Source organism: Arachis hypogaea, chromosome 14, assembly GCF_003086295.3.
Source record: "Arachis hypogaea cultivar Tifrunner chromosome 14, arahy.Tifrunner.gnm2.J5K5, whole genome shotgun sequence".
Taxonomy (NCBI): Eukaryota; Viridiplantae; Streptophyta; class Magnoliopsida; order Fabales; family Fabaceae; genus Arachis; species Arachis hypogaea.
In genome coordinates this window covers 118,215,967-118,232,315 of record NC_092049.1, presented here as the reverse complement: position 1 = coordinate 118,232,315, position 16,349 = coordinate 118,215,967, and the positions used below count along the sequence as shown (strand labels likewise).

Genomic DNA, 16,349 nt, shown 5'->3' with positions numbered 1-16,349 from the left:
GACATCTCACTTCATCACCCACACCTTCCAGATTCATCCTGGCCTCAAAGGCCATTAGATGTTCCTGAGGGTCCTGGGTTCCATCATATCTCATGTCCGTTGGTTTATCAAAATATTTCGGTAGCCGGACCTCGGGAATGGAGTGGTGAAAAGAGGTTGCCTCCATGATTACGGGGTGTCGCCGCCTCCTTGGTGTTTCTCTACTATCTTCTCGGTTTTCCTCCTCAGTATGTCTTGCTGGAGTCGAGTGTAGATTATGGGGTCTTACCGTCTCCTCGGCACTTCCCTGCTTTCCCCTTGGCCCTCTTACTCGGATCGGGGGGTCGGTGTGCGCTTGGAGTAGTCTCTTCGGAGGCTTCTTCTTCTGGTTTTCCCCTTCTTTTGAGGATACCGGGAACGAGGTTGCCTTGGGCTGGGCTGGTAGCGCTCCCTGTTCGCTAGCTCCCACTCCAGGTTCTGCACCCTGTGGCGCAGCTCCTGCATTATTCTAGCGCTGTCGCTCCCTGTTCCTCCAAAGGGGCGCCTTTCCTGGGAACGGGAGGGAAGCTCATCTCGCCGAGGGAGGGATCTTGTGTGTTCGTGGGAGGAAGCCAAGGAGGCTACCCTACTGGTTCGGTGAACCAATTCCTCCCCACGTGGCTCGCCTCCATCCTCTCCTTCCACCGAACCCAACGAAAAATCTATTTAGGCCAGAGTTCCCACAGGCGGCGGTGCCAATGTTCGATTTTCCGGGTACCAAACGGGTCGGTTGAATGGAATGGTTATGAGGGATGAAGGGGATCTGGTCCTAGGTTGCTGGAGAATGGATCTACCTCCCGGGTTTGTGTCTAAAGATGGATCGTTGGAGCCTCGCGACCTCCCGAGCTGTTGTGGTGTGAAGGGGGAGCCACCTGTAAAAAGGACTCCGACACTCAAGTTAGAATCCGTACAGATGGCAGTAAAAGTGGGGGGATAGTGACGTACCGTGGGGGAGGGGTAGGGCCCTCCCCTTATATATTCCATGCCTAGGGAAGGTCCCAAAGAGGCAAACCCGCCTTCCAGAAAATTTCCTCTCCCAACTGTCATGTGCTTTGCTGGAGGGAGAAGAGGTATCCAAATGCTCCCTTTGGTTCGGGTGTCAGGCGCCTGCCGGGTCGGCTGCCCGGGTTGGGGCATTGCGTTAGCTGGGCCGGGGTGGAACATAAACAAAGGCTAAATCTACAGTCAAGAGAAGGCTAAAAGCCTAAAAACCAGAAACCTAAAATGGTAACCCCTTAGTATCTACCTAACGTTGGTACAATTCAAGCATGCAATCCAACAAGTACACAATATATGCACGAAACCAAACCAAGGAAAAGCAGCATAAGCGCAAAATGAAACTAAGAAGCAGAGAAGAAAGATGAAACTTACCAGAATGAGGATGATGATCGAAAGGAATTGAGGAATCTCGAAGGAGTTTGGATGTGATAGGGTCGAAGGACTTCAGAGAATGCTAAAAAGAAAGGAAGAATGTGAAAAGGAAATGAAGAATACATAGTAATGATTTGGGAGTTGGAAACTAAAACGTAAGGGCCTAAGGAAACTGAACAGTAACTGACGCTTAGAAGCGCGAATGGCAGGGGTATAACGAACATTTTGCTCGGGGTTCAAATCAGCAATTAAGAGCATTAAGTGTCCGGCGCGAAGAACGAGGCGACAAAGGGCATTTCTTTGAGGCGATGAAGCCCACTCGCGCGTAGGGGGCACGTCTCTATCACGAGCGGCCGACCAAGCGTCGAAGCAACCAAATGCAACTAGGAACGCGCCAACGACGGTGCTCGCGACCCTCGTTGGTGCGTTGAGGGCATTGTTCCGGCCCGACCCAGCTAACGCAATGCCCCGACTCGGGCGGTCGACCCGACGAGCGCCTGACACCCGAACCAAAGGGAGCATCCGGATACCTCTTCTCCCTCCAGCAAAGCACATGACAGCTGGGAGGGAAAATTTCTTGGAAGGCGGGTCTGCCCCTATGAGACCCACCTTAGGCATGGAATATATAAGGGGAGGGCCCTACCCTCCCCCACGGTACGTCACTATCCCCTCACTTTTACTGCAATTTGTACGGATTCTGACTTGAGCGTCGGAGTCCTTTTTGCAGGTGGCTCCCCCTTCACACCACGACAGCTCGGGAGGTCGCGAGGCTCCAACTATCCGTCCTTAAACACAAACCCGGGAGGTAGATCCATTCCCCAGCAATCTAGGACCAGATCCCCTTCATCCCTCATAACCATTCCATTCAACCGACCCATTTGGTACCCGGCAAACCGAATAGATTCTAAATAATTTTTTTTATAATTTTACTCTTAAAGATTTTTACTCATCATGAAATGTTTTTAAAATTACTAGAATCACATTACTTTATTGTATATTTATCATTTTTTTCCACAAGTTTATGTACTAGTCATTCTACAAACATTTTATGATGAGTAAAAATTTTTAAGAGTAAAATTATAAAAAAATAAATTTATTTAGAATAAAATTAATGTGATTAAGTGTAATTTACTTAGATATGATTAAAAAATAATTGAATAATTATGTACCGTAAAAAATTGATATTATTGAAGGATAAAATTAAAATTTATTTCTATGTATCGTTTTTGTCCCCAACGTGCTTCGTCCTATTTAAGTCCCTAACGTTTCAAAATCGTCTCAATTTTGCCCTGCCGTCAATTCCGTTAACAGATTCTTAATAGCAGGACAACATTGAGTCAATTTTAAAACGTTGGAAACTTAAATATAACGATTCAAATATTAGGGACAACTTTGAGACCTACCCTAAACATTAGAGACAAAAACCATACTTAACTAAAAAACAAATTTTTTTTTCTCGAGGTAAAAAATTATCAATTTTCAAACCATCCTCAAAATTCTCACTAATCATATTTTACACCACCGAGCATGATCGCCAAGGAACATCAAAGTCTCTAGCAACATTAACGCTAACATCTACAATAACAAAAATTTACTACGCTACCACCAGTTTCACCAACTATGCCAACAAGAAAAAACTATTGATAACATAAAGCCACTTACAATAACAATAATGAAATCAAAATAACACATTAACACTTACATATTGGGAATTATTAAGATGTCAATGATGTAATCATCCGCTTTGGTAATATCACGAACCATCTTCACAATATAACATAAAAAAAAAAAAAAAAAACTGATCAAATATAAATTTTCTTTTTCGGACATTGAAAAAAAGAAAAAGAAAAAAAAGCTAGAACTTTCTGTTCTTACCTCTAATATATCATGAACACCAACAACTTCTTTTCCTTCTCTTCTCTCCTTTGTAACCGCATTTTGTCTACTCTTTCTTGCCATTTTTTTCACCAACTTACACTACCAGTTTCCACCTCCCAACAAAATGGAGCTTTTCGCCACGAGCGAAATCTCTTTTCGCTCCAACGAAAAAAGTTCGCCCATATCCATGTATTACACCCTACTGATCCATCTTGTGTTAAATCCCATATTAGGCTCCATATAAAATATAAAAAAAGTGACCATTTTAATATTCTAAAAATTTATGTTATAAAATGTCACTTAAACATTAAAAACAATATTTTAATAGCATTACGTACTTTCTTCACTACTTTTGAAGTTTGATAGAAATGTCAAATTCCACAATTATAAACACAAAGGAGAATATTTCACTACCAATTTGCAAGAGCTTAAGAATTCATTTGAATCAGATATCACCAAGGGAAAAAAAGAATTATTCAAGTGAATGATCTCTGCAGAACTAGAATTAGCATAGAAAGCAATAACTAGGGAGGTCAGTATACAAATATAAACACAACAAAAACAGCAGACAAATGCATATCATACTACCAGTTTTCAAGAGGATAAGTTAAGAACTCTGGAATTAGAACTTAGCATAGGAAGCATAAATAGGTGATTAATATACAAACAACCGTGTACATAGAAAACAAGATGAAACAACATATTAATTGATCAAACTCATTCTATCACCTCAAATTCAACATTGGCTTCTTCTTCTTCTTCTTCTTTTGTTGTTTAGACAAGAGAAGTGAGAATCTCACAAACCCAAATTTCTTTCTCTTGGAAGAAAACTGCTTCTGTCCATTTTCTTTCTCAATTTGTGTATCAATGGATGAATCAGAATTTTGTTTGCCAAGCATCTGACCCAATGACATCTTCCTTTTCACAGAGCTTTTTTCTCCAGGCAACATGGATTCAATATCTTGTGGCGGAAGCAGCTTCCGGCTCAGTATTTGTCCTATTGATAGCGTTGGCTTAAGAACCGGCTTGGTTTCATCATTTACAATATTCAATCCATTCACATCAAGTAATATTGATTCTCTCTGATGGTGAGATGGATAAGAGGTCTTGAACTTGGTAGAATTTTGTACCGAGGAGCGTCTCTTGTGACTCTCGGACCGCCACTTCCTTAGAGCCTCCTCTACCACTAGCTTCCCTCTATTCGCCACCTCGACCCTTTCCAAAGCTTCATCAAGGACCTTCTTGCTGGATTTCAATTCTTCCAAAGCTTCCTCTGCCTTCTTTAAGATTTTCTCTTTTTCCAAATTCGCCTCATCAACTTCAAGCATGGCACTGAAAACTTTCTTCTTGTATTGTTCCTCAGCATCTTGAGCTTTGCAGGCAAGAGAAGTATACTCTTCAAATGAAAGAGTAACACCATCATGCTTTTCGGGTGAATTCTCAATCTCATGATTAGATAAAGCATTGATTTCTGCAATGGCAGCTGCTTCAGCGGCTCTAGCAGCTTCCTTCATTTTCCTGGCAGCAACCAATCTAATTTCTGCAGTTGTTATCATACTTCTAGTCTGTTCAATCTCAGACATTGTCCTCGAAACTTCTGACTTGGCGGCTTCTCCAATTTTCTTGAAATGCTCTGTCTCAGAACTCAATCGATGGAGCTCTCTCGTGATATCCGAAGGGTCACCGGAAACACACTTGATTTCAGCATCTTTTGCCAGTTCTATTCTAAGTCTGGTCTGTTTAAGTTCTTCTTCAAGAGAAGATATTTTCAATGAATTCTGACTAAGCCTCTCGCGGGTTCTCTCAAGCGAGATTCTTTCCTTGTCTAATTTCTTATTAAGCGATTCGACAGAAGCTCGAACATCAGCAAGATCATTAGTAGTTCTTGTTAGGTTCAACTTGGCCTGCTTCAATTCCATTAGTATCAAAGCCGGAGAAGACGAAGGGCAGGGAATAAAACCTTCCTTAGAAGCTTGTTGCTTTCTAACATCCAACACATTTTCTTCATTCTCTTTGGCTTCGGCTTCCTCCTTCTGTAGCTTTGTTCTCAAATCTTCAACAAGCCTTTTGGTACTCTCCAATTCCTTTAACACATCAAGAGTTTCCCTCTCTTTGAGGATCAATTCTTTCTCCAACACCATGGCCTGCTCCTCCAGTTTTGCACCGTCCACCTCTTCTCCGCCGTGCTGCTAACGAAAGTGGAAGCAACTTCAGTAATAACCATCTTAAGGAAATGTCATTTGAAAGAGAAGCATAATTCAAAAAAGAAAATACGGAATAATAAAGCAAAATCAAAGGATTTTTCACATTCTTTTACTATTTTTTTATTGTTAAACTGAAATTTAATTTATAATATTTATAAGTAAATACTAGCAGTTTTTTTCCCTCAACGATCTCTTGTACCATTTTTAACCTGGTATAAAATAATTTTATGGCAGAATAAAAAATTTCAAAAACATTTCTACTACACATGAGAACTACCACTATTCATCTTTATCTTCCCAGTTTTGTATACACAACACAGTAACAAAAGGGGAAAAAAGGAAAAAGAGAGGATTATAAGAATAGCATACATGGTGAGAATGAAAAGGAAGCGGAAGAGAAGGAATAATAGGCTTCCAGAAACCGATGCCACCGAATCGAGTAACTGCCTCCTTCACAGATTCAAAGGGCACAGAAGTATCAATCTCACCCCTCACACTCACACTCACGGTCTTCTTCTCAGAACACTTTCGAGGTTCATGTTGATGCGTCGTCGTTTTCACTGGTTCTTCTTCCTCCATTTCCAGTTCCAACAGAGGCAAACGCGGCCTTAGGTAGCTGAGACTAACGAGTAACGAGGGCGTGTTGTTAGAGATGGAATTTTGAAAGACGAAGAAAACACCCAAACCATAATAGGACGACAACACAAAACAACAGCCTGGGCACACTGTTCAGTGTCAGGGTGGTAGTAACAAAGTTTCAAACGGGTTTTTTTTTTCTTTTATAAATAAAAAAATTCATTATTTAAAAAAAAATTTAAAAAAAAAACCTTCTTTATCAGGATATAATCTTTTTTAGGATATTGGATGCATTTTGCTAAGAAGTTAGGCGAAGGCGTAAGTAGTTTTTTCCTTCCAAAGATTTGAGGTTAAAATAAAAATTATTTTTAATTTTTTTTATTATTAAAATCATCTTTAATATTATAAAATGTTATAAAATTATTTTTTATTTTAATTTTTTTATCAAATTATCTTAATAATTAATAAAATTAAAATTAAAAAAAAAATTCTTCTATTCCTACTCCGGTTCCTCTTTAGTTCTCAATTACAATTATGTCGGTATCGATCTCAATAGCGTCGTTTCAGCTTTAGTCACTTATTTAGATCTCTTACTCCAGTAGTTTTAGCTTTGGCTGCCGTCATCACGTCGTTCTCTATCACTGTCGTTCTTATCCTTAGCTACAGATACGACAGCGCCAGTAGCAGTAGCTTCTCACATGTCGTTAACGGATGGCAGCAACACCACCCTCCTTTGAGTTCTCTATTTCTATCTTCGTTCTTCCTTTCTTTTTATTTTTTTTTTAATTTTTGAAGAGCATAAATATCATTTTTTTTTATTTTTGTAATTTCTGTTATTGCTGATTTTGGATATAAAATTGTGATTGTTGATTATTGAATTATTGTTTAATCTAAAATTTTTGTTGATTTATTTTGTGGATGTTGCTGTTGATTTAATTTAGAGCTGTTGTTGTTACTGAAAGAAAAGTGTTGGGAATAATGAGTGGGTAATAATAATTTAGGATGATAAACGGGTAATAAAGAGAAAAAAGGTGTATTGGTTATGACGGCAGTGCTGATGGTTATGGTGGCAGTGGTGATAATAGTGAGAAAAGGGAGAGGGAAGAGATGCAAAGCAATAATGATGATGTGAAGTTAATAGTGAGGGTGTGGAGATTTTTTTATTATTTTTGTTTAAGGATAAAATTGTTCAAAAAATATTATTTATGAGACAAAAGAACGATTTTATAACGTTTTGTAATATTGAGAATGATTTTAATAATAAAACAAGTCGAAAACGATTTTAATTATATTTGTATATTTTTTAATTAATTTAATTTTATTTAAATATTTTAAATTTAAATAAATATATTTTATATTAATAATTTAATTAAATTTACTAAAAAGAAATGTAATTGTATTATTATTTTTGTATAATTAATTATTTATTATGTTTTAAAAATAACAATTTAAAATTGTTAATTTTAAAAATTAAAAAATAAGCATACTAGTGTTATTTTTAAACAAAAAATTTTAAACAAAAAATCATGAATATTTTTATAAATTTAAATTTAATGTATAATTAATATAAAATATATATATTTAACTATATAATATTACATCATAAAAAATAATAATTATTTTTGTTGATTATATAAATAATCGTAAAAAATAAATATAATTATATAATTATATTAAATATTTTATACTATTAATACATTAAAATTAAACTCTATTTTTATTTATAAAAAAAACCCTTCAAACGGGATTTCGATTTCCCCCCTACCTCCACTACCCGCGTTTATTTGGAAATTAAGATATTTCTTCTTTTATTGTACAAACTCGGTTAAAGAAATAAACAAAGGGCAACGTTGTGGTGTAAAAAGAAAAATATTTCTACGCATGAGGAACTATATAGTGTCTACACTCGAAGATAACGCATGGATAACTACTCTACTGTGACGGTTCAGAAAGTGATCATAATTGATTTGATATATTGTAAGTTCTGTAGTATTTTGCAGCACGCTTATTATTTTTTATGTGGGAGAGAGCTGAGTGCATCTCATAATGATAGGAGAAGAGATGAGTTTTTCATTGCTATGGTATGAATAAATTGGTCTCTCCAATTTGTTTCATTTTTTAAATCAACAATCATAAATGGGATGGTCCGATTTGTGTTTTTGAAAATAAAAAAAATTTTAATGTTGAAATCGGACCGTCCGATTTCTATTTTAAAAAATAAAAAAAATTAAAAAATACAAAACAGACCATGCGATTTGTAGTTTTTTTTATCAAACAAAACCGACCCTCCGATTTGTACTTTATTTTTTTTCAAACAAATCGGACCGTCCAATTTAAATAAAACACCATATAAAAAAAGACACCTAATCTTCTCATAACAATATATTACACATATATTTATACAATATAAAAAAAATTAGCCTTTTTGCAGCATGCCAGAGATTAGTAATTTTGTTTTAAATTTGAGGCCATTTTTTTTAAATAAATAATTTATTTATTTTAATTATTAAAATATATATTTTGTAGTGTATTTAGTAATTTGCATCACATTAATGTATTTTATTTATATTGCAAACAAGATATATTAAATTTGAAAAAATACACATATTTTTTTTATAGTATAAATAAAATACATTTATAATGATATCGTTTACAGTATAAATGAGATGTGTGTATTTGTAAATAAAAAAATATAATTTTAAAATTAATAAAACATATTAATAATTTAAATTGGACCAAACCCTTAAAAATAGAACGTTTCAAATAATAGGACGGTTTCAAATAATAGAAAAGACCGAAGATAATAGTTTTAAAATAATAGGAAAGATAGGCGGTTTTAACTTATTAATAGGCGATTGTGCTGATTTTAAATGAACAGTTTTAAATTACGTGTACCCTAGTCGTCGCCCATTAATCAACGAGTTAAAACGGTTTATTTTTCCTATTATTTTAAAACCGTTCATCTTTTCTATTATTTGAAACGTTCTATCTTTAAAAGTTTGTTTAAATTTAAATTATTAATATTTTTTATTATTTTTAAAAATTATATTTTTTCTTTACAAATATACCGTGATAATGAATATATCTCGTTTACGGTGTAAACGAGATATGTTTAAGTTTCAAGGAGATGCATTTATAATTATTTTGTTATTTTGTAAACGAAATAAATTAATGTGATATAAATTAGTAAATGCGTTACAAATTATATATTTTGATAATTAAAATAATCAAATTATTTATTAAAAAAATTTGCTAAATTTGATGGAGTTAATTTATTTATAATAAGCCATCTGGGTTATTGAGAGACAACTTTTACTGTTAGACACATTTTTTATTTTTTACTCCATATCAAAGCCCTTGTCACATGTAAGGTAGTCAAAATCGTGACTTAACTCGTGAAATCACATTTGCGATTTTGCAGCTCCTTTCCATTCCAATTTTATTGTTCGAGTGACAACAGTGTTGTTTGCGTGGAATCGCCGAGTAAAGTTGCGAAATCGCTGGAATCATGATTTTGTTGGCGATCCCGTGTGAGAGGAAGAAGACTCATCCATCCATAAACGGTGTTTCATTGTTTTCTAACCTTGTTTAAAATTCGCCAAATCCAGCCCAAAACGTATAGAAGAAAGTTAAAAAGGAACCCTAGAATGGAGTAAAGTTCTTGCAACAGGGGCATTCTTCAAACCAAAAGTAGAGAAAAGCAGAGGCATCACATACAGTGCGACTGGCGCTGTCTTCCTCCTTTACGAGGAGGGCTAATCGGGAGCTTGAACAGAAAAGCAAGGAAGGTGAAAGAAAATGTAATATCAACATCTCCTTTATGCGGTGATTTTGCGGTGTCTCTTCATGGAAACTGAGTGACCCAAAACTTAGGAGGGGAGTATAGAAAAGATATTCCAAAGAAATTTTATGGACAATATGCTCAACATGCCAAAGGAGATGGATTTGCCATTGGAAGGAGCTTTGTAAGCGCAATCATAGGGTATTTGGATTGCAGCGAGTGTTGGGAATCTAGGTTGGGGAGAAACGGGTTGGGAAAGGGTGTCTGATTGTGATGGGGATAAGGATAAGTAGCTTATGTTGGGTCGGTCCAATTGTGAACCTAGACCTATGTCAATAAAAAAATAAAAAAGAAACACTAGTAAATTTGTGTTCTGAAACATTTAAATTAGTAAATTTGCTAATGTGTGGTTTGAATGTGCAGCTCTTTTCTTTTTATAAATATATAAATATTCTGAATGCGATTATATTTTTAAATTGTTAAATAAATATTTTTTTAAATTATTTAATAAAATTTCTTTAATTAGTGTTATATTCAATTATGTGTAATTTTGTTATATTTCTTATATTTTTTAGATTTTATGATTTATGAGTTAAATTTACATTTCGTCTAACGATTTTATGAATTACGATTTTGCATTAGTTTTTCGTGTCGGAATGAAAAATATGATTTTACTACTTTGGTCACATGAATTAAACTATAAATTTTAAGAAATGACTAAACAAGGAAAAAGTATTTTAATATAAATTAAAAATGGTAATAATTTATTTGTTGTTGTTTTTATATAAAGTTGATAGTAAAAAATTGTTAAAAAATTTAACAGATTAGTCAAGAATCATTAAATAATAATTTAGCCAAATTTATTAAATTATTTAACAAATTTTTATTATCAATTTCGTATAAAATAACTGTACGTGAATTTTTATCATTAAAAAATATTTAAAATATCAAAATATATCACCTAACAATAAATAATATATCAATTCACCTATGCATCTCCCTCCCCCTTCCCTCCCTTTTAACGTGAAGATATTAAAAAAGTTATTGTGCAAATTATTAAATTTCTTTATTCATATATTTAGTGTTAAATAATTATTTTCATCACTTTTCTACTATTGTTTCGAAATGCCAAATTAAAATGTCTAATTTTTTTATGATTATCATGTTTACTCAAATGGAAAATAATTGATTCTTTATTCTATTGTCTCTCAAACTATTCTACTACCAGAGTAAAAAATACACTGATAAACTATTCTATTGTCTCTCAAATAAGTGATTATTTGGTGGACCATGTAGAACGGGGCCCACAGTGGGAGTCACATGTGATGTGACTTATGAGAAACGGTAACAAACAATATTGTATCAGTGATCAGTTTGTGATTATGACTTGTAAAGAAACTAACTGGAACTGGAAGTGGAACGGAGCCTACCCTTTTTTTTAACGGTATTTTTTAGTCTAATAAATTAATAATTAATCTGTTGTACCTACTTGAGTCTTTTTCTTTTTCCGTATGGTATGATATCATAATTTGGTTAAAGGATTCAGCCCAAACAAATAAATAAAAAAATGTAAAAACATTGAAACAGAAATTATTTTTAATATAAAGATAAAAATAGTATTTAAAATATATTACAATATTGTGAAAGTGTAAAAAAAATGTTCAACACGTATTTTGCGTGTTACTAGGATGATAACACATATTTAATATATTTTTTTAATGTTGCTAAAATGATGACACGTATCCAATACGCATTCTGTGTGTTATAACACATTGCGTATTAACTCTCTATCTACAAAATTTATTCACATTGTCACGGTAAATTTTAGAATGTTATATTTTGTTACGGCTCGGCCCAAAAGGGAACTTGGGCTGACCTGACCCACTCACAACCCGACCTGAACGGTAGGATGACACGCCCACATTCGACCCGCACACGCATCCGGGAAAGCTGGCCGCCACAGCTGTACAAGGAAACTTCGAAGAAGGTGGGTTCTGCCCTCGTGGGACCCACATCTGACATCGTATATAAGGGGAGGGTCCTACCCCTCCCCCAAGGTACGTCACACACCCCAAAAATCCATTTCTCACCTGCACACTAACTGACTAGAGCGTCGGAGTGTCTTTGCAGGTGACCCCCCTCCTTCCACAACGAGAGCTCGGCTACCCGGCTGACCGGATCCTAGCACGACCGCGATTGAAGCGTTCCCAGCTCTGCAAAACTCCACCCGAACCGTCCGGTAACCGTTCAATAGAACATTGGCGCCGTCTGTGGGGATTCTTCTGAATGGAAGTCGTGCCGGGCTTTGGAGACCAAGGCCGAACAGCCGGCGCAGAGGGGGTAGCCTCTGTCGCCTCACCGGGAGGGCGACGAAGGTCCCCCCGACAACACGCCGAATCACGCACAAGGACGCGGGAGACACGACCCTTCGGAGAAACTGGCGGTGACAGCGCCAGAATAATGCAGGAGTTACGCCATAGGGTCCAGAACCTGGAACGACAACTAGCCGATCAGGAGCGCGATCGACGAAGCACAGATCCTAGCTACCTCCCGTCCCCTGAAAGCCGGGAGCGAGATTCCCGCCAGAGTCTCCCCCGGCACGCCTCCGCATCCAGAACGGAAGCGGAAAGCACCCGAGAAGATTCGCCCATCCCGAGAAGACGAAACGACACAATCATCTACTCCCGAGGCAAGAAAATGTGTCACCCGGGACAAGACCGCGAAGACAGAGAATGGAGGCCTATGAGGACGCAGCGACCCGTGATAATGGGCGCCACCCTGTTCCATCGGTCCATCCTTGAGGTCCGGTTGCCGAAGCACTTCGACAAACCAACGGACATGAGGTACGATGGAACCCAAGACCCTATGGAGCACCTCATGGCCTTCGAGGCTAGAATGAATCTGGAGGGAGTAGGAGACGAGGTGAGGTGCCGGGCCTTCCCGGTCACCCTGGCTGGACCTGCGATCCGGTGGTTTAACGGCCTCCCGCAGGGATCCATCTATGGGTTTTCGGACATCAGCCGTGCCTTCCTAGCTCAATTCACAACACGAATAGCAAAGGCAAAGCACCCGATCAATCTGCTCGGGATAACCCAAAGGTCTGAGGAGACGACCAGAAAATACCTGGACTGCTTCAACGACGAATGCTTGAAAATTGACGGCCTAACCGACTCGGTGGCCAGCCTCTGTTTGACGAACGGCCTCCTGAACGAGGATTTCCGAAAACACCTCACCACGAAACCGATTTGGACGATGCACGAAATCCAAACGGTAGCTAAGGAATACATAAATGACGAGGAGGTGAGCCAGGTCGTGGCTGCCAATAGGCAGCAAGGTAACGGAGAGAGACAGAAAGAACAAGGCGGAGGGCCGAGCAAGGCACCCAGAACGTTTCCCCGGATTGGGAAATTCACCAACTACACTCCACTCACTCTCCCCATCATGGAAGTTTACCAGCAAATAGCCGAGAAAGGAATCTTGTCGAAGCCCCGACCACTCAAGGACCGCACGGGGGGAAACAAGAGCCTCTACTGTGACTACCACAAGGGCTATGGGCACCAAACACAGACCTAAGGGATGCACTAGAGCAAGCCATAAGGGACAGTAAACTCTCGGAATTCTCCCATCTCATAAGGGAGCCGAGGAGGCGACATCGCGACCAAGACGAGGAAGGCAAGACCCGGGTGGCAAAGCGGCGACAAGAACCAGAAGACAAAGACCACGGTCTCACTGTGATAAACGTAGTAACCGCTAAAAACACCGCACCAAGGTCGAGATCGGCGCACAAGAAAGACGCCAAGATCCTGGCGGTCTCCTCCGCGCTGATGCGAAGCTCTAAGAAGCCCCCATGTATCTCCTTCGGCCCGGAAGATCAGTGGTTCGACGAGGCCCCTGAAAGTCCACCCATGGTCATCACGACCAGGGTGGGAACAGGCCTCGTAAAACGAATCCTTGTTGACACGGGGGCAGACTCGAACATCATGTTCCGCAACGTGTTCGATGTACTGGGATTAAGGGACGCCGACCTATCGACTCATCAGCACGGGGTCATCGGGTTAGGCAACCACTTCATCAAGCCAGATGGAGTAATATCCCTGCCAATTTCTGTGGGACAAGCCCAAGGCCGAAGATCGGCAATGGCTGAGTTCGTGGTTCTTCGAGATTCCACGGCCTACAACATCATCTTGGGGAGGAAGACGATTAACGATGTTGAAGCAATAATCAACACAAAGCTACTAGTCATGAAGTTTGTTACCGACGACGGATCTATAGGGTCCATAAGGGGAGACCTAGAAACGGCAGTCGCTTGCGACAACGCCAACCTCTCCCTAAGGAAGAAATCTAAGGAAGCATCGGGAGTGTTCCTGGCTGACCTAGACGCTAGGGTAGACGACAAGCCCAGACCAGAACCAGAGGGGGACTTGGAAAAGTTTAGGGTCGGTGACATGGAGGAAAAGTTCACGTTTGTCAATAGAAACCTCCCACATGAATTGAAGGAGCCTCTGGTGGAAATGATCAGGGCCAATGGGGATTTGTTTGCCTGGACACCGGCTGACATGCCGGGCATAGACCCTGAAGTCATGTCACACCACCTGGCCGTCAAGTCGGAAGCACGCCCGGTAGCCCAACGGAGGAGAAAGATGTCGCGGGAGAGGGCGGAGGAGGTGGCCAGGCAGACGGCCGGCCTCCTAGAAGCAGGATTCATACGAGAACTAGACTACTCGACCTGGCTCTCGAATGTGGTTCTGGTAAAGAAGCACAGCGGCAAATGGAGAATGTGCGTAGACTACTCCGACCTTAACAAGGCATGCCCTAAAGATTGTTTCCCTCTCCCCAACATAGACGCACTTGTCGACGCAGCGGCGGGCTACCGGTATCTGAGCTTTATGGTTGCGTACTCCGGCTACAATCAGATACCGATGCACCGACCCGACGAGGACAAGACAGCATTTATAACGCTTGGGGGAACCTTCTGTTATAAGGTGATGCCATTCGGCTTAAAAAACGCGGGGGCAACATACCAAAGACTGATGAACAAAATATTCCGCGACCTCATAGGTAAGACGGTGGAAGTCTATGTGGACGACATCCTCGCGAAAACTACGCGACCAGATGACCTCCTGAGTGACCTGGCAAATGTATTCGCGTCTCTCCGACAACACGGCATGAGGCTTAATCCCCTCAAATGCGCATTTGCCATGGAAGCTGGAAAGTTCCTAAGGTTCATGATAACTCAAAGGGGGGTAGAAGCTAACCCTGAGAAATGCCAAGCGATACTCCAAATGAAGAGCCCGGGTTGTATCAAGGACGTCCAGAGATTGGCAGGGCGACTTACCGCGTTATCCCATTTTCTCGGAGCTTCGGCAACAAAAGCCCTACCCTTCTTTAACCTCATGAGGAAAGGGATAGCGTTTGAATGGACGCCCGCATGCGAGGAAGCTTTTAGACACTTCAAGGAAATCCTGGCGGCACCCCCTGTGCTCGGGAAGCCAATGAACGGGGAGCCGTTATACCTATATCTTGCCATAACAGGAGAAGCCCTGGCCGCGGTTTTGGTACAAGAAGAAGGAAGGGCCCAACAGCCAGTCTATTTCGTGAGCAGAGCCTTACAAGGGGCAAAACTGAGGTACAGCAAACTGGAAAAGCTAGCTCTGGCACTCTTGACCTCTTCCCAGAGGTTAAAGCAATATTTCCAAGGTCACCGGATTATCGTAAGGACGGACCAAGGAATCCGGCAAGTACTCCAAAAACCCGATTTGGCAGGAAGGATGATGACTTGGTCCATTGAACTTTCCCAATATGACATACGGTACGAACCCCGGCAAGCGATCAAGGCGCAAGCGATGGCTGACTTCCTAGTAGAAGTGACGGGGGAACCAACCGAAGAGACGCGCACACGGTGGAAGCTCCACGTAGACGGAGCCTTAAATCAGACGTCCGGGGGCGCCGGAATCATCCTAGAAAGCCCAGCTGGGGTCGTATACGAACAGTCGATCAAGTTCGAATTTTCCATCTCAAACAACCAAGCAGAGTACGAAGCCCTCATAGGGGGCTTAGCCCTAGCAATGGAAGTTGGAGCGACAAGGTTGGAAATATACAGCGATTCACAAGTCGTCACCTCCCAAGTAAACGGGAGTTACCAAGCCAGAGACTCACTATTACAAAAGTACTTGGAGAAAGTTAGGGATTTGAGCCAGAAGTTTGAGGAGGTCACGATCCACCACGTTCCAAGAGAAAGGAACACGCGGGCGGATCTCCTATCAAAATTGGCTAGCACCAAACCGGGAGAAGGTAACCGATCTCTCATCCAAGGTATGATGAGGGAGCCAGCGGTCACTTTGCACCTATCAAAGATAAGCCCCTTATGGTTGGACCCCATCACCAGCTTCTTAGAAAACGGCAAACTCCCCGACGACGAAAAAGACGCCAAGAAACTGAGAAGGGAAGCGGCCAAGTATGCGATCATCCAGGGTCAGCTGTTCAGGAAAGGACTCAGCCAGCCCCTATTGAAATGTCTACAC

General features: G+C 39.9%; 1 protein-coding gene across 6 annotated transcripts; it reads right to left on the bottom strand.

Annotated features, from left to right (window-relative positions):
• Positions 1–3,010: 3,010 nt before the first annotated feature.
• On the bottom strand, positions 3,011–6,296 carry LOC112743814 (WEB family protein At2g38370). 6 transcript variants are annotated; one of them, XM_072214698.1, is made up of 4 exons: positions 5,841–6,224; positions 3,997–5,453; positions 3,265–3,466; positions 3,011–3,153 (listed from the first exon to the last, which is right to left on the bottom strand). In XM_072214698.1, exons 1-3 carry the CDS (start codon positions 6,048–6,050, stop codon positions 3,460–3,462), a joined length of 1,674 nt encoding a protein of 557 aa, XP_072070799.1. In that variant the 5' UTR covers positions 6,051–6,224; the 3' UTR covers positions 3,011–3,153; positions 3,265–3,459. The 6 variants fall into 6 exon arrangements, with proteins under 6 accessions (XP_072070799.1, XP_072070797.1, XP_072070798.1 ...); XM_072214696.1 differs by having other exon boundaries at positions 3,997–5,456; positions 5,841–6,222; XM_072214697.1 differs by lacking the exon at positions 3,011–3,153 and having other exon boundaries at positions 3,445–3,469.
• Positions 6,297–16,349: the final 10,053 nt, after the last annotated feature.

Bases quoted from the DNA above. Each gene is read 5' to 3' on its own strand.
- LOC112743814 (XM_072214695.1), bottom strand. From the start codon at position 6,050: ATGGAGGAAGAAGAACCAGTGAAAACGACGACGCATCAACATGAACCT. The intron at 5,457-5,840 runs GTATGCTATTCT...CACTTTCGTTAG, and splicing joins TTCCTTTTCATTCTCACCAT to CAGCACGGCGGAGAAGAGGT.